At 44.9% G+C, this 26,525-nt stretch overlaps 1 protein-coding gene across 6 annotated transcripts; it reads left to right on the forward strand.

The window, feature by feature from the left end:
* LOC121545789 (6-phosphofructo-2-kinase/fructose-2,6-bisphosphatase) lies at positions 1–26,525 on the forward strand. Of its 6 annotated transcripts, none has more exons than XM_041856618.2 (14): positions 1–185; positions 14,982–15,107; positions 15,225–15,321; positions 17,177–17,243; positions 17,560–17,634; positions 17,828–17,884; positions 17,998–18,119; positions 18,427–18,634; positions 24,268–24,414; positions 24,679–24,783; positions 25,551–25,680; positions 25,832–25,894; positions 25,986–26,050; positions 26,148–26,525. In XM_041856618.2, exons 1-14 carry the CDS (start codon positions 134–136, stop codon positions 26,205–26,207), a joined length of 1,374 nt encoding a protein of 457 aa, XP_041712552.1. In that variant the 5' UTR covers positions 1–133; the 3' UTR covers positions 26,208–26,525. The 6 variants fall into 6 exon arrangements, with proteins under 6 accessions (XP_041712552.1, XP_041712553.1, XP_041712555.1 ...); XM_041856619.2 differs by lacking the exon at positions 1–185 and adding an exon at positions 252–545; XM_041856621.2 differs by lacking the exon at positions 1–185 and adding an exon at positions 252–523.

Genomic DNA, 26,525 nt, shown 5'->3' on the forward strand with positions numbered 1-26,525 from the left:
AGGGGGAGAGAAGGCTTTGGCTGAGTGGTTTGGTTACATTGATAAGAGCATCTGAAAGCAGCTCTATAGCCATCCGCTAGTCTTCTTCAGACCGTGCACTCTGCTTTTAGACACGCTGAGAATATTGGCAGGGATGGAACTTCCCAATATGGAATACATGATGAGGCGCCGCTGTGACAGTGCAGGTGAGACCAATCATTGATAAACAAGCAATATCTCTTTTGAGAGAGAGGAGTAGGAAGCTCTATGATAGTATAGTTAAGTCCAACTTTACTCTGCTGGTTCAGTGCTTTCTATACACATGTTGTTACGAGCACATGTTGTTCAGGGGACTGAGTGCAGCAACACAGAAGTACATGCGAGTAAAAATAGACTTGGTGGATTGGTGTTGCACTCTGTGATGCAGACAGTACAACATACAGGAGGACAACAGACAGGACAACATGTTCTCTGGGTTTCAAGTTGAGCTGCCTGGATTGAAAAAGAATGGACACACAGACCAAATGAGAAAGGACTTGGGAAGGTCTGTCCCTCTGGTAACTCTGGTAACTCTGTTGTTTCCCTCTATTTCCTTATACAGTAGTAGGGTTGTTCCACCAATTCGGTGCCGTTTGAGAAGTGTAACTTGATTCCACCTGATTTTACAATTCTGCAATAAAGAGCACATGTTCAACTAAAAAAAAAAAAATACTATAGTGGTGCCTACCCACTGGGCACAGACTGGTTGAATCAACATTGTTTCAACGCAATTTGTCAATGTATTGTGACGTGGAATCTACATGGAAAATACATTAGATTTGAAAATACATTGGATTTGTTGTTTTGACTGTGAAATTTAAACCACGGGTTACTGTTATCACTGTAACCAATTTTCAACATAGACAAACCTATCAAATCTGTTGAATTTTTACCTTTGAAACAACGTCAAATCTTCAATGTTATATCCACTATCAGAAAGAAAAAGCCCTGCTTAGCTTTTATATTTGTCACTGACTACTACCAATGTGCTATTGTGTGAATCATTATTGAGAGATCTCTTAATAACTAAATATATTCACTGTTACTATCGAAGTCATTCCAAAGGGTAGGTTTAACAGAGCAAATGAAATGCAGCCATACTTTTTAAGTCATATATCATCAATGATACTATTTAAGCCTATATAGCATTTGCAAAGTCATCAACAGGTATTGTTTCAATTCAACCCAGGGTTCAACTAAGAATTGGCAATACATAAAGGCCTAGGTTTTCAAGCTTTGGTTGATTTCAAATGTAATCTTCAAGTTAATCATTAATATGTTGGATTCACTGTCAAGGCGTGCTGAAGGTGGGTGTGGTGAATGAATCAAGTGCAGGACGCAGAAGCTCAGTCCAAAAGACTTTAGTGCAATAATCACGTAGAACATAAGCACAATAAGCCCGAAGGCGAAATCACGGCGCACACAGGCGTCAAACAAACGGCGCACTAACATGTGCGAAAACCCTCTCCAAAACACTGGAGGGAAGTACGTAGCTCCAACACGAAAACAGAAGAGCAATCACACACAAAGACAAACACAACCAACGAGAACTAAATAGGACACTAACGAGGACTAACAAGACACAGGTGTACAACATAAAGACAAAACCAAACGAACATGAAACATCGATCGGTGGCAGCTAGTACTCCGGGGACGACGACCGCCGAAGCCTGCCCGAACCAGGAGGAGGAGCAGCCTCGGCCGAAACCGTGACAGTACCCCCCCCTTGACGCGCGGCTCCAGCCGTGCGCCGACCCCGGCCTCGGGGACGACCAGGAGGACGCGGAGCAGGGCGCGCGGGATGGTCCCGGTGGAATTCCGACAGGAGAGATGGGTCTAGTATGTCCCTCCGCGGCACCCAGCACCGCTCCTCCGGGCCGTACCCCTCCCACTCCACGAGATACTGGAGACCCCCCATCCGGCGTCTGGAGTCCAAGATGGACCGAACGGTGTACGCCGGAGCCCCCTCGATGTCCAGTGGGGGCGGAGGAGTCTCTCCTATCTCATTGTCCTGGAGTGGACCAGCTACCACCGGCCTGAGAAGAGACACATGGAATGAGGGGTTAATATTCTTATACTCAACAGGTAGATGTAACCTATAACACACCTCGTTCAATCTTCTCAGGACTTTAAAGGGCCCCACAAACCGCCGACCCAGCTTCCGGCAGGGCAGGCGGAGGGGTAGGTTTCTGGTAGAGAGCCGGACTCGATCTCCGGGTGCGTACACCGGCCCCTCACTGCGGTGGAGATCGGCGCTCGCCTTGTGACGAAGGACGCGGGCAGCGTTCCACGTCTCTTCCGAGCGCCTCATCCAATCATCCACCGCAGGGGCCTCGATCTGGCTCTGCTGCCACGGTGCCAGAACCGGCTGGTAACCTAACACACATTGGAAGGGGGTTAGGTTGGTAGAGGAGTGGCGGAGAGAGTTCTGGGCCATCTCGGCCCAGGGAATGTACCGTGCCCACTCCTCAGGCCGGTCCTGGCAATACGACCTCAGAAACCTACCCACATCCTGGTTGACACGTTCTACCTGCCCGTTACTCTCCGGGTGGTACCCTGAGGTAAGGCTAACCGAGACCCCCAAACGCTCCATGAAAGCTCTCCAAACACGGGAGGTAAACTGGGGGCCTCGATCAGACACTATATCCTCGGGTACCCCGTAATGCCGGAAGACGTGGGTAAATAGGGCCTCAGCGGTCTGTAGGGCAGTAGGAAGACCCGACATAGGGAGAAGACGACAGGCCTTTGAGAACCGGTCCACAACAACCAGGATGGTGGTATTCCCCTGAGAGAGGGGAAGGTCTGTCACAAAATCCACCGAGAGGTGGGACCATGGTTGTTGTGGAACGGGCAGGGGTTGTAACTTACCCCTGGGCAGATGTCGGGGCGCCTTACACTGGGCGCACACCGAGCAGGAGGAGACATAAACCCTCACATCCCTAGCCAAAGTAGGCCACCAGTATTTAGTGCTAAGGCAATGCACTGTCCGGCCAATACCCGGATGTCCAGAGGAGGGTGACGTGTGAGCCCAGTAAATGAGTCGATCCCGAATCTCGAGCGGAACATACTTCCGACCCTCAGGACACTGTGGAGGGCTGGGGTCGGTACGCAACGCTCGCTCGATTTCGGCATCGACCTCCCACACCACCGGTGCCACAAGGCAAGACTCCGGTAGTATGGGAGTAGGCTCAACGGACCTCTCCGTGTCATACCGCCGGGACAGTGCATCTGCCTTACCATTCTGGGACCCAGGGATGTACGTGATTTTAAATACGAACCTGGTGAGAAACATACTCCATCGAGCCTGGCGAGGGTTCAGTCTCCTCGCTGCCCGGATGTACTCCAGGTTCCGATGGTCAGTCAAAATGAGGAAAGGGTGTTGAGCCCCCTCAAGCCAATGCCTCCACACCTTAAGGGCTTGAACTACAGCTAACAGCTCCCTGTCCCCAACGTCATAGTTACGCTCCGCCGGGCTGAGCTTTTTTGAGTAAAAGCACACGGGCGGAGTTTAGGTGGCGAGCCGGACCGTTGAGAGAGAACGGCCCCTATACCTGCCTCAGACGCGTCCACCTCAACCTGAAAGGGTAATGCGGGATCCGGATGCGCCAGCACCCGGAGCCGACGTAAACAGGTCCTTCAGTCTCCCAAAGGCCCTGTCCGCATCAGCTGACCACTGCAGGCGCACCGGACCCCCCTTTCAGAAGGGACGTGATGGGAGCTGCCACCTGTCCAAAACCCCGGATAAACCTCCGGTAGTAATTCGCAAAGCCCAAGGACTGCTGCACCTCTTTTACAGTGGTTGGGGTTTGCCAATTACGCACAGCGGACACACGATCCACCTCCATTCTCACCCCTGACGCGGACAACCGATAACCCAAAAGGAGACCGACTCCTGGAAAAACAGACATTTCTCTGCCTTGACATATAGGTCGTGCTCCAACAGCCTCCCTCAATACACGACGCACCAGGGTTACATGCTCGGCTCGGGTAGACGAGTACACCAGAATATCATCAATGTACACGACCACCCCTTGTCCCTGCATATCCCGGAAAATGTCATCGACGAAGGATTGGAAGACTGATGGAGCATTCATCAACCCATATGGCATGACAAGATACTCGAAATGACCTGACGTGGTACTAAACGCTGTCTTCCATTCGTCGCCCTCCCTAATGCGCACCAAGTTATACGCGCTCCTGAGATCCAGTTTTGTGAAACGCTCCATGCAATGACTCCGTCATGGTCGCAATCAGAGGGAGTGGATAACTGTATTTCACAGTAATCTGATTGAGACCACGGTAATCAATGCACGGGCGCAACCCTCCATCTTTCTTTTTCACAAAAAAGAAGCTCGAAGAGGCGGGAGAAGTGGAGGGCCGAATGTATCCCTGTCTCAAAGATTCGGCTATGTAGGTCTCCATAGCTTTTCTCTCCTCTTGAGACAAAGGATACACATGGCTCCGTGGGAGCGCTGCTCCTGCCTGGAGATCAATCGCACAATCCCCCTGTCTATGAGGAGGCAACTGCGTCGCCCTAGTCTTGCTAAACACGAGCTAAATCCCCATATTCAGGCGGAATGTGCTGTGCGGGCACTTGGTTTGGACTTTCCACCGAAGTCGCCCCCACGGAAACACCCAGACATCGCCCCTCGCACTGAGCAGACCACCCATCGAGAGCCCTCTGTTGCCACGAAATAGCAGGGTTATGGGTGCTTAACCAGGGAATTCCCAGCACCACTGGGTACGCAGGAGAGTCGATCAGATACAGCTGTATAGTCTCTTCATGACCCCCCTGCGCACACATCCTAAGTGGCGCTGTGATCTCCCTAATCAACCCCGACCCCAACGGGCGGCTATCTAAGGCATGAACGGGAAAAGGTTTGTCAACAGGTAGGAGAGGGATCCCTAAATCTACACAAAACTTCCGATCAACAAAATTCCCAGCTGCGCCTGAATCTACTAGCGCCTTATGCTGGGAATGAGGTGCAACCTGTGGAAAACAAACAGGTATACAAAAGTGCGCAACAGAAAGCTCTGGGTAAGTGGGACGTCTACTCACCTGGGAGGCCCCCCAGTGCGTGGCCTGTTGTCTTCTCCCCCGGAGAACCCTCCCCAGCACCTGGCCGCAGTGTGCCCTCCACGACCGCACTTGGTGCAGGAGACAGGCCCCCCTCGGGCTCCTCCTCCTCCTTTCTCTAGCGCCCGGCACCCCCGAGCTCCATATGGCTCGGCTCGGAGGTGCCGGAGGGGCGGAATGGACGGACCCCCCTCGGGGACGTCCACGGGTGGCCAGCAGGGTGTCCAGACGGATGGACATATCGACCAACTGGTCGAAGGTAAGATGGGTATCCCTGCAGGCCAACTCACGTTGAACGTCCTCCCGTAGGCTACATCGAAAATGGTCGATGAGGGCCCGTTCATTCCACCCTGCGTCCGCCGCTAGAGTCCGGAACTCTAGAGCAAACGCCTGTGCGCTCCTCCTCCCCTGTCTCAAGTGGACTAGACGCTCCCCCGCCGCTTTGCCCTCAGGTGGATGGTCGAACACGGCCTTGAAGCGACGGGAGAACTCGGCGAAGGAGATGGTGTTGGCGTCCATCTTCCTCCACTCGGCGTTAGCCCACTCCAACGCCTTGCCCGTGAGACAGGAGATGAGGGCGGAAATGCTCTCGTGTCCCGAGGGCACCGGGTGTACAGTGGCCAGGTAGAGCTCCACCTGCAGGAGGAACCCCTGACACCCGGCAGCTGTTCCGTCATACGCCCTCGGGAGCGAGAGCCGAATCCCCCTAGGTTCCGGACCTGGGACTGGTGGACCGGCCGATGGGGTTGGCAGGGTAGGTGGAGGCGTGGGTACCCCGCTGGCCTCCCATCGGTGCAAGGTGTTGATGACGTCCTGTAGAGCGGTCCCCAGTCGTCGTATCTGGTCATCTTGGCCGCGGACATGCTCCTCGAGCGACTCAGGCGTAACTGCAGATCCTGCTGATTCCATTCTGGTGTGTGATTCTGTCAAGGCGTGCTGAAGGTGGGTGTGGTGCATGAATCAAGCGCAGGACGCAGAAGCTCAGTCCAAAAGACTTTAGTGCAATAATCACGTAGAACATAAGCACAATAAGCCCGAAGGCGAAATCACGGCGCACACAGGCGTCAAACAAACGGCGCACTAACATGTGCGAAAACCCTCTCCAAAACACTGGAGGGAAGTACGTAGCTCCAACACGAAAACAGAAGTGCAATCACACACAAAGACAAACACAACCAACGAGAACTAAATAGGACACTAACGAGGACTAACAAGACACAGGTGTACAACATAAAGACAAAACCAAACGAACATGAAACATCGATCGGTGGCAGCTAGTACTCCAGGGACGACGACCGCCGAAGCCTGCCCGAACCAGGAGGAGGAGCAGCCTCGGCCGAAACCGTGACATTCACGTCTCCATTTCAACCCAAAATCTAAGTTAAAGAATAGGACTAAATCAAATCAAACTTTCTTTAAAGTGCATTTAAAGGTGGATTAGATGTTGTCCTATTCTTTAACTTTGATTTTTGGTTGAGATGGAGACGTGAATCCAACATATTGATGATCAATTTGTAGACAAACTGGATATTGATTTGTGTTTGGTTGTCAACACAACCAAATATCAATAATATGCCATTTAGCAGACGCTTTTATCCAAAGCGACTTACAGTCATGTGTGCATACATTTTTTGTGTATGGGTGGTCCCGGGGATCGAACCCACTACCTTGGCGTTACAAGCGCCGTGCTCTACCAGCTGAGCTACAGAGGACCACATCAACATTTGAAGGAGATCTTCTGCTTGGATCATTCCATCTGTGCCACTAAATTAGTCTGGCTATAATTCCAGCTTGTCTACAAATTAATAATTTATATGTTGGATCACTTCTCCATCACCATTTTTTTTGCTAAAGAATAGGACTAAATTAAATAAAATCAAACTTTTAAAATAAAAAATAAGAATAATTTGGAGTTAAAGCCAGATTGTCACATTGAGGTTAGCCTACTGTAACTACTTATGTAATCAAAGCGTGCATGTTCAAGATAGCATGTAAAGGCCGCAGGTCTGTGGAGATCTTCACAATTGCTATGATAATCTGCCAGAATCTTGAACAGCATTGATCACTTGCACCATGTATTTTTTATGTAGAATTGCAACATTTACCTGGAGCTAACTGCAAATAGCACTGCTGGGTGACTTGAAAATCCATAGTCAATTGATCAATAATATAATACTTTTAGTAAAAATATTAATCTTTAATTTACAATCTGTAGAAACTATGAGAATAGAAAGGTTCAGAACTTTTGTGAAACATTACAGGACAGTTGAAAAATATGGCAATTAGAAAATAAAACTGGATGGTTTTCAGAGATCGATAGGAGGGGTTGAGGGTAGCTGAAGGGTGGGACTAAAAACAAATAAAAAAAGATAACTAATGCAAAATATACTGTGTCATAAAATTTATATAGTATATAGGCCCTGTGTAGCTCAGTTGGTAGAGCATGGCGCTTGCAACGCCAGGGTTTTGGTTCGATTCCCACGGAGGGCCAGTATGAAAAATGTATGCACTCACTAACTGTAAGTCGCTCTGGATAAGAGCGTCTGCTAAATGACTAAAATGTAAATGTCAAAATGTTATGTAATCTCAACTGCAATCCAGGTCATTTGGTTCTGCTATTAAATGAAGCACAGTGATAACACAGTAAATTGTTACATAAATACAAAATATCTGACTTTGTATTCACATTTGAACTTTGTTGTGCTTTTAAATGGTTGAAAGCGCAGTGCTAACACATTTGGGAATTCATCAAACTTCTGGCTACATTTTGAGTGGGTGAATAAAAGTTGAAATCTCATTGATCAACGTCTCAACCAAATATTACCCAAATTTCCACATTGAAATGACTTTGTGTGCCCAGTGGGTATTAAGTGCCAAATAAAGTAACAGGGTTGACCGTAACAGGGTTGACAATTTCATCTTATATAAGCCATGAATCCCATTTTGAAAGGGGGAATGGAAGCTTGTTGTGTGCAACAGGGAGTGGCAATTGAATGCAATCTTCACACAAAAAAATGTAACTGTTAAAACATTTCCAGCCTGTGTATGTATGGGTAACAGGGTTGACGTGTTATGCTTGACCCGCTTAGTTTTCTACCATAAAACATCCTAAATTTGCCAAAAAGTGTAGAACCAGCTCACCTGCTTTTACACTATGATTTGACTATTAGATGTTCAATGTTTCTTTTGAAAAAAATATTTTAAAAGGAATAGTTTCAACATATTAAAACGAGAGTTCAGTTCACGATTAACATGGTCCGGGTCCAGTATAGTATGCTAGTAGACTATCTGTGAATGAATGGTTAGCATGAACTCCAGTTTTCTGCTAGCAGCCATTATGTGAATGAATGAAGCTAGTCAGCAGCACTGGCCCAGTTGCCCAACCAGGATCCTTCAAGCTCACTGGAAACATGCTTGACATGTTGATGCTTCCTCGTATGGAACCTGATCAGATCATTGGGGCCTGTTCGGGGATGGGACGGTCTGTCTTCTAAAGGAGTCTTGCTCAACCAACTGCAAAATGTCATGAACCCTCTTGCCATCCTCATTCCTCGTGCCGTCATGTGGAATGGAACCTCAACCACCTTAAGTAGATTATGTTCCAAGTAAACGTTTCGTATGCTGTTTACAGTTCCTTAGAGAGAGAGGGAGAGAGAGAGAGAGAGATCAGTCCCACACCAAGCAGCTCAGCCTGCAGTCTGTCATAGGCAACACATGCGAGGAGGGAGAGCAACACAGCAGCAGAATATCATTCAGGACTGAATAGATGTGAAATTCATGCAAGTCAGAACCACTTCTAGCAATATCCAAAGGTTATGATGACAACTCAGTATGTGACACAGAGATGTGAGACGCAAGATGGGAACAGAGGGTTGTGACCCCATGTTGCCTCAGCAGGAAGCTGCCCCAGTGAGACGTTTCCGCTGTAGGTACCAGCTCTGAATCCAGAGCATGAGGCAGGCTGCCTCTGGTCCAGGGAGGGGGGGACGGGGTGACGCGGTGAGTGGTCTGGTCTGGCCGCAAACTGAGGAGTGATTGACACCTGCCTGTCACCTCTCATCTTTAGAGACCTGGGATGAACACATGTCTGTGCGCACAAACATATTTGCAAAATTAGAGCACATACACCAGATACGTATGTAAAGTCACATCCCAGCAGGCTGGTTGTAATGTCATTACCACCAGAAACCAGGTTGCTTTGACGTCATTGCAACCAGTTTTGCTCACTGGGATAGGGATATGCACATGCAACATTATACAGACATGCTTTTCCTCTTTTCAAATAGACTGGTGTGTTTCTACACTTTTCCCTGTGCCACAGTGTCTATCCAATGTGTGAACATTTTGGTTACTCTCTATGGCTCTCTGATCTTGGGTTCTCTTCTTTTGGATAATGGGCTAGGATTGTTTCTGTCAGCCTCTGAAACTCGAGCACTGGCAAAATGTGGGAATTTATCTACAAGACTTAGTGAAGTCGGCTCTGGTAAATATTCAGTTCAAGAGTATTAAAACATCTTGATGGATAATTATGCATTCTCTCTCAATCGCACCCCTCTGGCTCCCTCCTCCTCTTTCTTCTCTCCACTCTCTCTCTCCTCTCTGTCTCTCTCTCTCTGTCTCCATTCTCTCTCTCCTCTCTGTCTCTCTCTCTCTGTCTCCATTCTCTCTCTCCTCTCTGTCTCTCTCTCTTTCTCCACTCGAAGATAAACTTTTCAATAGTGGTCCTTCAGAACAGTGTGTTGTGAAAGGCTTACTGAGACAGCACAGAGAGAGAGAGAGAGAGAGAGAGAGAGAGAGAGAGAGAGAGAGAGAGAGAGAGAGAGAGAGAGAGAGAGAGAGAGAGAGAGAGAGAGAGAGAGAGAGAGAGAGAGAGAGAGAGAGAGAGAGAGAGAGGTCCCAGTGTTTTCAGGAACACACTTGCACTTAGCTGTGGTTTACAGCTGCTGACCAACCATAGCTCATTGCTCAGCTGCTACAGTACTGTCTATCCCTGTCACTCTATTTGGAGCAGGGAGGCCAGGCTAAATTCCTGCTAGGCCAAACTCTCAGCCGGCAGGAATAGCATGTTCCTCTCTCTCCTGTGCTCTACTAACAAAAACATATCTAGACACTGTGGTCATTACCGTAGCTGAAAGGCATAATCACTGTCTGTCTGTAGGCTACTGCTGAATATCACATTTGATACATAACCTTTTTAACATGCCAACTGACAATAGGCATACAGTACTATTTGCCCAGAATGTGGCCGATAAGGTAACTCAGTAACAGTTGGTCTGAGGTCTGACACTAAAGATACAAGAATGTCCAGCTGTGTTATGGGCATGGCATTACCTGTTGGGGATTACTGGCACAGGCCAAGATGCTGTCAGACTAACTGACAAACTAACTGTCTGTCTGTCTCTGTTAGAAATGGACCACTAAGTTCTATTGAAAAGTATCCTGTTTGTATGCCCATTTCAGCCTTGCTAAGTTGTAAGTCACAATTGTTACAGCAAACCCCACAGTGTAAATGTCTAAATAATGTTGCCAATGAATGTAAGACTTGCTACTAAACTCTCCGGTGTAAGATACTGTATATATCAGCAGCCAGAGGATATAGGACAGTGGGCAAAGCTGGTTGAAAATGTCAGTTCACAACTGGTTGTAATCTTGTTGTAATGAAGTCATTTCAAACAGTTTTCCTGCCTGCTGAGAGGATTTATGATCTATTAATCACATGATCTAATCCATGATGCCTCTTCCCTTTAAAACTCCACTGGATTAAATGAAATGAAATTGTATTTGTCGCATACACATATTTAGCAGATGTTATTGCGGGTGTAGCAAAATGCTTATAAATGAGTAATTGAGTTGTAATGAGATCAGATCAGGGACTGTACATGTCTCATATAAGGCTGTCAGCTGTCTAACTCTTTAATCTGGTTAGTACGTTATTCAGGCAGGTCACCCATGATCCTGGTAAGGCATTGTGGACAGGGATGGTGGATGGGCATAAGCATCTGTCTCTGGTTTAAAAAAATTGCATGTATGAATCCAGCGATAGAAAGTTGTTTTTGATATTTTTGTTTTAAGCCTATCCCAAACCTTAACCCTTACCTGAACCATTCGGAGTTAATGCCTAAACTTAATCTTAAACACTTCGAAATTTGAAGATTGGAACAACTTCGAAATTTGACATTTGAGAAACATGGATGAACGTCAAATCCTAACGTTGTTGCCTTATTACCTTAGTAACTTGTTGAACTACTGTCAACAAAGTCAGATATCATCTGAATGAGAATGATTGCACCAGAGATGAAAGACAGCAGCAAACATAGGAAGGAACAGTTTTTATTTTTTATTTTGCTGCTGCAGGCTACAGACAAGTGAGTGTCAGTAACCATAGAGCCAGTTTATCTTTGAACTCTGACTTTCAACTGCCACCTTGTGGTGTAATTGAGGAACACCACATTGTTTCTAAATGCAAATACACAGTGCACTACTTTTGACCAGGGCCCATAGGGCTCTCAAGTAGGGAATATGTTGCCATTTGGGATGGACACTAGCTCTGTGGATTAGACATGCTGTTTCACTGCTACTCAGCAGTTAGTGAGGAACATGGCCAGAGGGGAACTACTTTAGAGGAAACTCAAATCTCCAGCCAGTAGGGAGGAGGAATCACACAGTTACACAAGTCTGTGTTGTGGTGGTGACATGGCACTAAAGATAGCAAAAGAAATGAACAAAACCATTCCTTCCTGTGTTTGCTGCTGCAGGCTACAGACAAGTGAGTGTCAGTAACCATAGAGCCAGTTGATCATTCCTCTACATTAACGTTTTAAAGGGGAGCTGTGAACTCTGATTTCCGACTGCCACTTTGTGGCATAATTGAGTAACACCACACTGTCTCTAAATGCAAATCAAGTGACATATATACAGTATGTATCAAGTGAAATAGATCAACTATAGCTTCACAACATAAATTATAATGTTTTGATCAGTTCATCATACAGTAACAGTTAACTTTGGTTAAACTGTTCATTTTTGATGAGCTTGTTCTCAAAAGGGCTGATATATTTCATGCTTTAGTGACATGTCACCACCACAACACAGATTTGTGTAACTGCGTGATTCCTCCTCCCTACTGGTTGGAGATTTGAGTTTCCTCTAAAGTAGTTCCCCTCTGGCCATGTTCCTCACTAACTGCTGAGCAGTAGTGAAACAGCATGTCTAATCTACAGAGCTATTTCAAGTACCAAATGGCACCATATTCACTACATAGTGCACTACTTCAGAGCACTATATAGGGAATCGGGTGCCATTTGGGGTTAAGAACTAGAGGTCCTCCCCTTCCCACTAATTCTCCTTGGCAACAGTCAGGTGACCACACCAGAATTCATTGAGGCAAGCTGCTGTGTTGCTCCTCTTGTCTCCCTCGCTCACACTCTCACTCGCTCTGCTGCACAGGGCCGGGAGAACTGTGCTGTGTTGCATGACTCTGTCTATCTGTCTGCCTGGGTTTTGCCGAGTGCCGACATGACCACAGACCAGGAGAAGAATGAGCTCACACAGACTCCGCTGCTCAAGATCTGGGTGCCATGGTTGGGGATGGGGGGCTACAAGCTAAATCGCAGGAGAGGCTGTAAGTGAGAAGAACCACTCAGCCTGGCCTTATGTCTAGCTCTCGCTTCTTCTCATTCTCTGTTTCTCTCTTTCTGTCTCTCTCTCTCTCTGTGTATGTGTCTCTGTCTGTCTCTCTCTTTCCCTCTCTCTCTCTTTCCCTCTCTCTCTCTCTTTCCCTCTCTCTCTCTTTCCCTCTCTCTCTCTTTCCCTCTCTCTCTCTTCTTCTGTCTGTTTTATCTCATCTTTCCTCTCCAGTTCAGAGGCACACTTCAACACTCAGACATTAATTTACAAATGAAGCATTTGTGTTTAGGTAGTCCACCAGATCAGAGGCAGTAGGGATGACCAGGAATGTTCTCTTGGTAAGTGCGTGAATTGGACACTTTTCCGGTCAAAATGTAAGAGTACTTTTGGGTGTCATGGAAAATGTATGGAGTAAAAAGTACATTATTTTCTTTACTTCTTTAGTGAAGTAAAAGTAAAAGTAGTAAAAAATATAATAGTAAAGTACAGATACCCCAAAAAACGACATGTGTTTAAAGTATTTTTACTGAAGTACTTTACACCACTGGATACTGTATGCCGACGCTGCAGTCAGTCACCATTCATAGCGACGCTGCAGTCAGTCACCATTCATAGCGACGCTGCAGTCAGTCACCATTCATAGCGACGCTGCAGTCAGTCACCATTCATACAAAGCACACAGGGAGGACCTGGATCCTGGTTCTCCTACAGTATATCATCCCTCTTAGGGGCCAATTGTGACCCAAGTGAAGCTTATGTAAATATAACATAATTTTTCTCATTATGCTTATTCTGACCTTGAATTTAAGCACGAGAATAGCATGCTCTTCACCCGCTATTCGTTCGGGGTGGAGATCTAAGAAATGAAGGTGTGGTGGAGGTGTGTCTACAGATACGCCGTATTCGGACCTTGACTTAATTCCCTAAGAATTCCACCACCTTTCTGCGAGAGGAAACCATGAATATTGTTTTTTTTCTGATAGAAATAACACCATTCTCCATGCAATGTAATGTAATTTACAACTTGATAAGAGCTATTGATAAGGTAAATGAGTAATCCGTTTGGAAGGGAATAGTAAATATAAATGGCATATTGTTTTAGATCTATTTTACCTCATAATCACTAGAGACAAATGGGAATCAGTCATATGGCAGCAAACTGAAGCATATCAACATTCCCACATTAAAGTTGATGAAACGCTGTGCCGTTATGCAGCATTTAAATTGAATAGCCTTTTAACTTGCAGGGATGGGCACTCTCAAATGTATTTATTATAGGCTATCCAGACTTTCTCTGTTGTCTATTTATATCATGTTAAATATTAGCCACTATCAGTATCGACCGTCAGTAGGCCTAATAACCACACATATTCAACTAGCAATTTACTGTTAGTTCCATTCAGTTGGTATAGCCTACATTATCATTCCATTTAATTACATTGTTTCGTTTACCTTAATTTGCTTCCTCTGTAAACGCCATCACGGCCGTGTGGTTGTTGCTGAGGATCATTAGTAACAGTTAGTAATATAAAAAAAGACAGAACTGAATAAGGTAAGTCTGAATACCAAAGTGATTAGGAAAGGCATAAGTAGGAAAGGCATAAATTCCTATGTCTGAATCAACCCCTTATTGCCTACTGTACTATAAGTCTCCGCTGGAGTAAGTGGAGCTGCTTAAATTTCTGATATGAGAAAGGATATCTGGAGTTTGTGGATATATGCAGTTTGAACATGACTTTATTGAGAGGTCTAATTTATCCTGCAGAATGCTTCTGTTCCAGTTTTTGTGTTTCTATGATGAAATCTCATGCTGAACAAGATGCTGGTACTGTACTGTCCTCAGGGTGGTGTTGTCACCCATGTCACTGGCTGCATGGGAGACTCTGTGGTGCTCAGGGTATTGTGAGGTAGGCCTACACTCTCAAAGGAGTTGACTAATTACTTGGGCCATGATTATTATGCAGAACACATTTGTATACCTCTGGTAAGACATAACATGGTAGCAATGATGACTCAACCAATCCCATTGGGAGATCTGATAGGTGTGCCCTGGTTAGCTGATATTTCAGCTATGTGTCCCCTGGTGCCCTCTCTCTTGATGAGATGGTGAGCATTACGTTTGCACACATACACACTTGAATGTAGTCTTTACTCTCACCATTGATTTGTGCCATTGTTAAAGTGTTCATAGATAACCCTTCTATTTACCCACCAGGCATGTACAATAGATTCCTATGGTGTTTGTCTTGTTTTTCCCCAGCCTCCGTGCCCCAGTTTACCAACTCCCCCACTCTGATTGTGATGGTTGGACTGCCTGCCAGGGGGAAGACATACATATCCAAGAAGCTCACCCGCTACCTCAACTGGATAGGGGTTCCCACAAAAGGTGAATTTACACACACTAGCCAAGTTCAATGATCTGAGGTGTGCTTGAGTACCCATGTACATCACTGAGGACTGGAGTTGATGGTCTTTCCCTCTCTGTCTATCATCTATCGTCTAGTCTTCAACTTGGGCCAGTATCGCAGGGAAGCAGTCCAGAGCTACAAGAGCTTTGAGTTCTTCAGAGCGGACAATGAGGAGGCCATGCAGATTCGCAAGTAAGAGATGCTGCGGGTTTGAGGGGTTGCTCTATCTATGTTATGAAGCTATGGCCGGGGCTGCGTCTGAAATGACACCCTATTCCCTTTAATGCTCTACTTTTCCACTACCTTTTGGGCATGGTCAAAGTAGCAGTGCACTACAATATATAGGGAAAAGGGTGCACAGCAAATTTGCAAGTGTTAAAATCTCAGTGTTGAGGTAGAAAGTGTTGTGAGTGTTACATTTGACATTATAGCAGACACTCTTATCCAGAGCGACTTACAGTTAGTGAGTGCATACATTTTTCATACTGGCCCCCCGTGGGAAACGAACCCACAACCCTGGCGTTGCAAGCGCCATGCTCTACCAACTGAGCTACAGTGTTATATCTGAGAGTTTATTCTAATGGGGTTAACGCCAGGGGGATTGAAATTGACACCACATGTGGTGAATAAATGAAGTGTTATTTGAATCACAGTGGAATCAACAGTGTGTGGTGCTGTTGTTACTCGACTGTGTTGAGTTCATTTCCGTTAACTCTCTCAGTGAAAAAGATGTGGGAGGGGCCTCATTATCATATTTCCCAGCATGCTTTGTTGCAGGTTGATTCTTATAATAATTTGTTTTAATATCTGTGTTTCCTCATGCACATTGATTATTTAGGGTTGGACTTATTGCACCCGTTACTGACATGGGTTGGGTTGGGTAGTCTTATTTGTCAAGTGGTCCTCTGTAGCTCAGCTGGTAGAGCACAGCGCTTGTAACGCCAAGGTAGTGGGTTCGATCCCCAGGACCACCCATACACAAAAATTTATGCACGCACGACTGTAAGTCGCTTTGGATAAAAGCGTCTGCTAAATGGCATATTATTATTTATTTTTTTATAAGTCCTTCACCATAGCAGTCATTTTGAATGCAGATCGTGGGTGATAAAATATTCCAATTGATGGATATCCTTCCTCTGGCTGTATTTCGATAGGAATTACTAATCAGTTCACAAACCAGGGTATTGTGACTTGCAGGTCTGATGTGGCCCATGAGCCAAGATTTTCAGACCACAATGTTGAGGATAACTAGGCCATAACTAAAGGCCTTATGAAATGTATAATATATGGTCATAAAGGGTTTACTTTTAATTCAAACACATTCACTTAGGCAGTCACTTGGTGAAGGCTTCAGGACTAAAAGTGACCATGTCTCTGTCACTAACAAACACAGTCTTGGGTGGGTCTTTCTCACATTCACTCGAAAGACTTGCTGTGAAATATGCAAATAAGGCTTTACACCCAACAGTGTTAAAACAACACCCCCCCAAAATACAAAAAAATGTTTTCCCCTAACACTGAGAAAGTTTAATAGCATCAACTCTAATAAAGTGTTAATTACATTTGTTAGGGAACCAACACTCTAGGGGTGTTAGTTTATGAACACTTTGGAAAGTGTTAGTTTTTTAACACTATTTAGGTGGGTCACGTATACACACTAAGAAAGTGTTACATTTAACACTGTGGTTGTTAAAATTCTGATCTCAAATTTGCGGTGTGACAATTCAGATACAGTCTATAACAGCGTTCTCCTACTCAGACATTGCATGCATCAACCAATGTTTGCGTGCCACGTCATCAGCTGTGTCATCGACTGACAGATTGCTATAATATATTATGTGGTTAGCTGATACATAAAATACCTGTCCAGGCATTGTAAGATCTGGCATGCATCGGCAACGCCTGGGCAGAGGAACGCGCCCTAGGACTGTGGTGGTGTGTTTGGAGTATTATGTAACAACTGACTTGCTATGTCCTTTTGTGTTGTGCGATTTATCTTTCTGTGGTTTGTTAATCCAATGATTTCGCCCTGTATTTTCTTTCTCAGGGCCTGTGCTTCAAATGCCCTTAAAGATGTAGTTTTCTACTTCTCTAAGGAACATGGACAAGTAGCTGTGAGTAAGAGGACAACTTAAAACTGTCCCTCTGAGCGGACTGTCGATAGACAAACACACCATACCTCTTATATATGACTGAGACATACAGTACTCAGGGCGACAGGGTATTGAACTTCACGCATACTGTACAGACACACTGAACATCAAATACAGTACACTTCAAGGTCCCCCTGGGTAAAAAGGGCTTATGACCTCTATGGGATTTACAGATTAAATAATGGTTAAATAAATATAAACTTTGCCCACAGTTCCTCCTAGCATCAGACGTCCACAAAGTTCTGCAATAGTGAGTGGAATGTCCTCTTCCCTCCAGGTGTTTGATGCCACCAACACAACACAGGAGAGGAGGGTATCCATTGTGAGCTTTGCCAAGGAAAAAGGCTACAAGGCAGGTTCAGGTGCAGGCCGACTGACAGTCCTGTAACTTCTACTATACTGTACATCATTAATAAACACTGCCACTGCACCAGCTAAATACATATTCAGATGGCGATATACATGAAACCTCAATTTTGAACTGTACAAAACCCCTTTGGAATAATGAACACTACTCACTTTGAACAACTGAATGTTCCTCACAGGTATTTTTTGTGGAGTCCATTTGTGATGATCCAGACATCATTGCACAGAATATCACGGTGAGAAAGTCTCCTCTCAAACTTCACTCTCAAATACCAGAGGGCTCTCTGTTCTTAAGATGCCAAACTCTACAAGATGTTAAAATACACTGTGACACTGACCTTTGTCCCAGGAAGTAAAGGTGAGCAGCCCAGACTATGTAAACTGTGACAAGGATGAGGCACTGGCAGACTTCCTGAAACGTATCGAGTGCTACAAGCAAACCTATGTGCCATTGGACGATGAGAAAGACAGGTAGAGTTCTGTCATTGATGCCTCTCCGATTATACCAACTAGCCTGGTCCCTGATCTGTTTGTGATGTCTTGCCAACTCCTGTATGGTCATTGCCACAAACAAATCTGGGACCAGGCTTTATGCCAACAGCTTTTCTCCATGAATTAGAGAAAGAGGAACTAAACTGAAAAGAAATACTTGCTTAACAAAAAATCCATCTCTCCTTCTGTGTCTCCCTATATTTCCCCTACATGTTATCGTGTCATGCACCTGTCTTAGAGAATAATTGTCTCCATATGTGGCTCTCTCTATATTCCCCCTACCAAGGCACCTGTCTTACATCAAAATCTTCAACGTGGGCTCTAGGTACCTGGTGAACTGTGTGCAGGACCATATCCAGAGCCGGATCGTCTACTACCTCATGAACATCCACGTCACGCCGCGCTCCATTTACCTGAGCCGCCACGGGGAGAGCAAAATGAACCTGCTGGGTCGCATCGGGGGAGACTCCGGACTCTCTCCCAGGGGTCACAAGGTCAGTAGGCTACAAAGGCTCTGTCTTTATGACATTCATCTCGGCACCCAGAACCTAATCAGCTAACATTCTAATGTTAAGGCTGTCACTAGAGACTAATATGACATCATTGTTTTAATCCAGATATACAGTGCATTCGGAAAGTATTCAGACATCTTCCCCTTTTCCACATTTTGCTACGTTACAGCCTTATTCTAAAATTGATTACATTGTTTTTTTCCCTCATCAATATACACACAATATCCCATAATGACAAAGCAAATTTAGAAAAAATAAAATTATGAAATATCAAAGTTGTGGAGAAGTACAGATCAGGGTTGTGTTATAAAAAAATATCAGAAACTTTGAACATCCCACGGAGCACCATTAAATCCATTATTAAAAAATGGAAAGAATATGGCACCACAACAAACCTCCCAAGAGAGGGCCGCCCACCAAAACTCACGGACCAGGCAAGGAGGGCATTCATCAGAGAGGCAACAAAGAGACCAAAGATAACCCTGAAGGAGCTGCAAAGCTCCACAGCGGAGATTGGAGTATCTGTCCATAGGGCCACTTTAAGCCGTACACTCCACAGAGCTGGGCTTTACAGAAGAGTGGCCAGAAAAAAGCAATTGCTTAAAGAACAAAATAAGCAAACACGTTTGGTGTTTGCCAAAAGGCATGGGGGAGACTCCCCAAACATATGGAAGAAGGTACTCTGGTCAGATGAGACTAAAATTGAGCTTTTTGGCCATCAAGGAAAACGCTATGTCTGGCGCAAACCCAACACCTCTCATCACCCCGAGAACACCATCCCCACAGTGAAGCATGGTGGTGGCAGCATCATGCTGTGGGGATGTTTTTCATCGGCAGGGACTGGGAAACTGGTCAGATTTGAAGGGATGATGGATGGCGCTAAATACAGGGAAATTCTTGAGGGAAACCTGTTTCAGTCTTCCAGAGATTTGAGACTGGGACGGAGGTTCACCTTCCAGCAGGACAATGACCCTAAGCATACTGCTAAAGCAACACTTGAGTGGTTTAAGGGGAAACATTTAAGTGTCTTGGAATGGCCTAGTCAAAGCCCAGACCTCAATCCAATTGAGAATCTGTGGTATGACTTAAAGATTGCTGTACACCAGCGGAACCCATCCAACTTGAAGGAGCTGGAGCAGTTTTGCCTTGAAGAATGGGCAAAAATCCCAGTTGCTAGATGTGCCAAGCTTATAGAGACATACCCCAAGAGACTTGAAGCTGTAATTGCTGCAAAAGGTGGCGCTACAAAGTATTGAGTTTGGGGGGTGAATAGTTATGCACGCTCGAGTTTTCATTTTTTTGGTCTTATTTCTTGTTTGTTTCACAGAAAAAATATATATACAGTGGGGAGAACAAGTATTTCATACACTGCCGATTTTTCAGGTTTTCCTACTTACAAAGCATGTAGAGGTCTGTAATTTTTATCATAGGTACACTTCAACTGCGAGAGACGGAAAAATCCAGAAAATCACATTGTATGATTTTTAAGTAATTAATTTGCATTTTATTGCATGACATAAGTATTTGATACATCAGAAAAGCAGAACTTAATATTTGGTACAGAAACCTTTGTTTGCAAATACAGAGATCATACGTTTCCTGTAGGTCTTGACCAGGTTTGCACACACTGCAGCAGGGATTTTGGCCCACTCCTCCATACAGACCTTCTCCAGATTCTTCAGGTTTCGGGGCTGTCGCTGGGCAATACGGACTTTCAGCTCCCTCCAAAGATTTTCTATTGGGTTCAGGTCTAGAGACTGGCTAGGCCACTCCAGAACCTTGAGATGCTTCTTACGGAGCCACTCCTTAGTTGCCCTGGCTGTGTGTTTCGGTCGTTCTCATGCTGGAAGACCCAGCCACGACCCATCTTCAATGCTCTTACTGAGGGAAGGAGGTTGTTGGCCAAGATCTCGCGATACATGGCCCCAACCATCCTCCCCTCAATACGGTGCAGTCGTCCTGTCCCCTTTGCAGAAAGGCATCCCCAAAGAATGATGTTTCCACCTCCATGCTTCACGGTTGGGATGGTGTTCTTGGGGTTGTACTCATCCTTCTTCTTCCTCCAAACACGGCGAGTGGAGTTTAGACCAAAAAGCTATATTTTTGTCTCATCAGACCACATGACCTTCTCCCATTCCTCCTCTGGATCATCCAGATGGTCATTGGCAAACTTCAGACGGGCCTGGACATGCGCTGGCTTGAGCAGGGGGACCTTGCGTACGCTGCAGGATTTTAATCCATGACGGCATAGTGTGTTACTAATGGTTTTCTTTGAGACTGTGGTCCCAGCTCTCTTCAGGTCATTGACCAGGTCCTGCCGTGTAGTTCTGGGCTGATCCCTCACCTTCCTCATGATCATTGATGCCCCACGAGGTGAGATCTTGCATGGAGCCCCAGACCAAGGGTGATTGACCGTCATCTTGAACTTCTTCCATTTTCTAATAATTGCGCCAACAGTTGTTGCCTTCTCACCAAGCTGCTTGCCTATTGGCCTGTAGCCCATCCCAGCCTTGTGCAGGTCTACAATTTTATCCCTGATGTCCTTACACAGCTCTCTGGTCTTGGCCATTGTAGAGAGGTTGGAGTCTGTTTGATTGAGTATGTGGACAGGTGTCTTTTATACAGGTAACGAGTTCAAACAGGTGCAGTTAATACAGGTAATGAGTGGAGAACAGGAGGGCTTCTTAAAGAAAAACTAACAGGTCTGTGAGAGCCGGAATTCTTACTGGTTGGTAGGTGATCAAATACTTTTGTCATGCAATAAAATGCAAATTAATGACTTAAAAATCATACAATGTGATTTTCTGGATTTTTGTTTTAGATTCCGTCTCTCACAGTTGAAGTGTACCTATGATAAAAATTACAGACCTCTCAAGGTCCTGGAGTGGCCTGGCCAGTCTCTAGACCTGAACCCAATAGAAAATCTTTGGAGGGAGCTGAAAGTCCGTATTGCCCAGCGACAGCCGCGAAACCTGAAGGATCTGGAGAAGGTCTGTATGGAGGAGTGGGCCAAAATCCCTGCTGCAGTGTGTGCAAACCTGGTCAAGACCTACAGGAAACGTATGATCTCTGTATTTGCAAACAAAGGTTTCTGTACCAAATATTAAGTTCTGCTTTTCTGATGTATCAAATACTTATGTCATGCAATAAAATGCAAATTAATTACTTAAAAATCATACAATGTGATTTTCTGGATTTTTGTTTTAGATTCCGTCTCTCGCAGTTGAAGTGTACCTATGATAAAAATTACAGACCTCTACATGCTTTGTAAGTAGGACAACCTGCAAAATCTGCAGTGTATCAAATACTTGTTCTCCCCACTGTATATTCGAAGTGGTAGGCATGTTGTGTAAATCAAATGATACAAACCCCCAAAAAATCTATTTTCTTTCCAGGTTGTAAGGCAACAAAATATGAAAAATGCCAAGGGGGTGAATACTTTCACAAGCCACTGTATAGACAGGTGTGTGCCTTTCCAAATCATGTCCAATCAATTGAAATTAGCAAGTTACAGAAACATCTCAAGGATGATCAATGGAAACAGGATGCACCTGAGCTCAATTTCGAGTCGCATAGCAAAGGGTCTGAATACTTAGGTAAATAAGTTTATATATATATATATATATATATATATATATACAGTGAGGGAAAAAAGTATTTGATCCCCTGCTGATTTTGTATGTTTGCCCACTGACAAAGAAATGATCAGTCTATAATTTTAATGGTAGGTTTATTTGAACAGTGAGAGACAAAATAACAACAAAAAAATCCAGAAAAATGCATGTCAAAAATGTTATAAATTGATTTGCATTTTAATGAGGGAAATAAGTATTTGACCCCCTCTCATTCAGAAAGATTTCTGGCTCCCAGGTGTCTTTTATACAGGTAACGAGCTGAGATTAGGAGCACACTCTTAAAGGGAGTGCTCCTAATCTCAGTTTGTTACCTGTATAAAAGACACCTGTCCACAGAAGCAATCAATCAATCAGATTCCAAACTCTCCACCATGGCCAAGACCAAAGAGCTCTCCTAGGATGTCAGGGACAAGATTGTAGACCTACACAAGGCTGGAATGGGCTACAAGACCATCGCCAAGCAGCTTGGTGAGAAGGTGACAACAGTTGGTGCGATTATTCGCAAATGGAAGAAACACAAAATAACTGTAAATCTCCCTCGGCCTGGGGCTCCATGCAAGATCTCACCTCGTGGAGTTGCAATGATCATGAGAACGGTGATGAATCAGCCCAGAACTACACGGGAGGATCTTGTCAACGATCTCAAGGCAGCTGGGACCATAGTCACCAAGAAAACAATTGGTAACACACTACGCCGTGAAGGACTGAAATCCTGCAGCGCCCGCAAGGTCCCCCTGCTCAAGAAAGCACACATACAGGGCCGTCTGAAGTTTGCCAATGAACATCTGAATGATTCAGAGGAGAACTGGGTGAAAGTGTTGTGGTCAGATGAGACCAAAATGGAGCTCTTTGGCATCAACTCAACTCGCGGTGTTTGGAGGAGGAGGAATGCTGCCTATGACCCCAAGAACACCATCCCCACCGTCAAACATGGAGGTGGAAACATTATGCTTTGGGGGTGTTTTTCTGCTAAGGGGACAGGACAACTTCACCGCATCAAAGGGACGGTGGACGGGGCCATGTACCGTCAAATCTTGGGTGAGAACCTCCTTCCCTCAGCCAGGGCATTGAAAATGGGTCGTGGATGGGTATTCCAGCATGACAATGACCCAAAACACACGGCCAAGGCAACAAAGGAGTGGCTCAAGAAGAAGCACATTAAGGTCCTGGAGTGGCCTAGCCAGTCTCCAGACCTTAATCCCATAGAAAATCTGTGGAGGGAGCTGAAGGTTCGAGTTGCCAAACGTCAGCCTTGAAACCTTAATGACTTGGAGAAGATCTGCAAAGAGGAGTGGGACAAAATCCTTCGTGAGATGTGTGCAAACCTGGTGGCCAACTACAAGAAACGTCTGACCTCTGTGATTGCCAACAAGGGTTTTGCCACCAAGTACTAAGTCATGTTTTGTAGAGGGGTCAAATACTTATTTCCCTCATTAAAATGCAAATCAATTTATAACATTTTTGACATGCGTGTTTCTGGATTTTTGTGTTGTTATTCTGTCTCTCACTGTTCAAATAAACCTACCATTAAAATTATATACTGATCATGTCTTTGTCAGTGGGCAAACGTACAAAATCAGCAGGGGATCAAATACTTTTTTCCCTCACTGTATATACATTTGCAAAAAAAATTTAAAAACCTGTTTTCACTTTGTCATTATGGGGTATTGTGTGTAGATTGATGAACATTTGTTATTTAATCCATTTTAGAATAAGGCTGTAACGTAACAAAATGTGGAAAAAGTCAAATGCGCTGTAATTCTAATGTCCCACCCAATGACTTAATGTATTGGTCCCACCCTTGTGTAGACAAGAAAAAGCCATGAAGCTTGGTGCATGTGACATTTAAAGTATGTCTCAGGGAGTTGGTTTGAAAGAAAAATGATACCATTTAATTATCCGCAAAGAAAATGGACAATAAAGCAAGTTATTACGGAAACAATCACCCCCACTCCCTGTGAACATGGTATGTCCCTGCAGTATGCCACTGCCCTGGGAAGCTTCATCAAGAGCCAGCATATAAAGGATCTAAAGGTGTGGACCAGCCATATGAAGAGGACCATCCAGACTGCAGAGCATCTGGGGATCCCCTATGAACAGTGGAAGGCTCTCAACGAGATTGATGCAGTAAGTCAATGTTTACTGCTGAGTTTAAGCATTCACTTTATGTGAGTTTGTATCGCACGTGTATATACAGTTTACAGTGAATGTGTGACTAACTGGGGTTCAAACCCTGGTCACCTGCACACCACAATACTGTATGTAGTAGCCTACTGAGCTACTACCTCGAAGATCTAACGCATGTTTTCGGTTCTCAGGATAGGTTACTCATCATTGTGCATGCCTGTACCACTCATTGACATCTTCCCTGCACCGTCTGTTCCTCATCAGGGTGTGTGTGAGGAGCTGACGTATGAGGAGATCCAGGACAACCACCCAGAGGAGTTTGCACTGAGAGACCAGGACAAGTACCGGTACCGTTACCCCAAGGGTGAGGTAGGACCCGTCTTAATTCACCACAGATTGCTTACCAAATACACACAAAATATACATGCACTGTACATTACTCTCAGACATACTGTAGCGACCTTAGTACTGTACATCACCTAGAGTACAACATCTAGCAATATTAGTATAACACCTAGCGATATTAGAACAGCACCGAGCGATCTTAATACAACATCTATCAAAATTAGTACAACACCTAGCGATCTTAGCACAACACCTAGCGATCTTAAAACAACACCTAGCGATCTTAGCACAACACCTAGCGATTTTAACACAACACCTAGCGATCTTAGCACAACACCTAGCGATCTTAGCACAACACCTAGCGATATTAGTACAACACCTAGCTACCTTGTCAAGAGATTCGAATCTGCCGGTGTAACAGCTAAGGTGTTGGACTGACAGTTGCCAGAACCCGCTGGGTTCGAGTCCCGGTCGGGGCTACCATTCTAATTTGCAACAATATTGTAATTAAATATTTCAGGTGACACTCGTAAAGGTGGATCTGAGTGACTGGGGAAGATAATTCATAACATACCCATATTATGTGTCTCTGGGTTGATTCACAATAATAATAATAATAATATGCCATTTAGCAGACGCTTTTATCCAAAGCGACTTACAGTCATATGCTGAGACAAGCCGAGCTGGAAAGGAAAGAAAGAAAATATAGTGCATGGTATGGTTCAGGTTGGTGCAATAGTGTGAAAAATGTAGATTTCTTGGTCCGATTCTTTTTCCTCTCTCTACTAAAGTCGTATGAAGACCTGGTCCACCGTCTGGAGCCAGTGATCATGGAGCTAGAAAGACAGGAGAATGTGCTGGTCGTGTGTCACCAAGCTGTCATGCGTTGCCTGCTGGCCTACTTACTAGACAAAACTGCAGGTACAGTAGGACAACTGTTCAACAATACATGGGTTTATTTGGCATTGTCTTGTGATGATCTCAGCACCCAGAACCAAATCTTGCATGTGCGCTCGCTGCAAGACTGTCAGGAGAGACTAGGTCTAAGACATACAACCTTTTTTCCCCACAGATGAGTTGCCATACCTAAAATGTCCTCTTCATACAGTGCTCAAACTTACACCAGTGGCCTATGGTAAGTTGTTGTCAAATGGGACTTTTCACATGCTTTAATGCTTTAATTTTATACATCAATTTCACTCATGGCTCTTTCTCTCCTGGTACAGGATGTAAAGTGGAACATGTTTTCCTAAATGTTGAGGCAGTCAACACGCACAGAGAGAAACCTGTGGTGAGCTTTACAAAACATGTCAATTTATTACAAGCACAATATATTGTCTAACACTGTGACTCCATTTGTGTTGATGTTGTTGTTGTTGTTGTTGTAGAATGTGGACGTAACCAGAGACCCAGAAGAAGCCCTGAAGACTATTCCTGACCACTTTTGAATATGATTTAGAGGATATGGACTCTAGGACCATAATGATGCTGCAATATGATATTTTCATGTTTTAACTTTATTTTCAATCAATTATGACTACCTTTTCAGATGAAACCTTGTCAAAAGCAGCAAGTGGCAAAGGGGATCAAATATGACAAACCCCACTTCCTACGGAAACACTGAGGGGAAAATTGACTGATTTCTGTCTCCTCCATGGCAACATAGGCTAAAGCCAAGTACTGAATAAGCATGTGTTGTTGACTGACCTATAATGTACAATAAATATGCCTCGGTCTGCTCTATCTGACCCTGGTGTCTCGTACCA

The sequence above is a fragment of the Coregonus clupeaformis genome, chromosome 30 (genome assembly GCF_020615455.1).
Source record: "Coregonus clupeaformis isolate EN_2021a chromosome 30, ASM2061545v1, whole genome shotgun sequence".
NCBI classification, from domain to species: Eukaryota; Metazoa; Chordata; class Actinopteri; order Salmoniformes; family Salmonidae; genus Coregonus; species Coregonus clupeaformis.

Coding starts and splice junctions, on each gene's coding strand:
- LOC121545789 (XM_041856617.2), top strand. CDS start 12,611: ATGACCACAGACCAGGAGAAGAATGAGCTCACACAGACTCCGCTGCTC. Junction 18,635..24,267: donor TCTCTCCCAGGGGTCACAAG/GTCAGTAGGCTA, acceptor ATGTCCCTGCAG/TATGCCACTGCCCTGGGAAG. Junction 25,681..25,831: donor CTTACTAGACAAAACTGCAG/GTACAGTAGGAC, acceptor TTTTCCCCACAG/ATGAGTTGCCATACCTAAAA.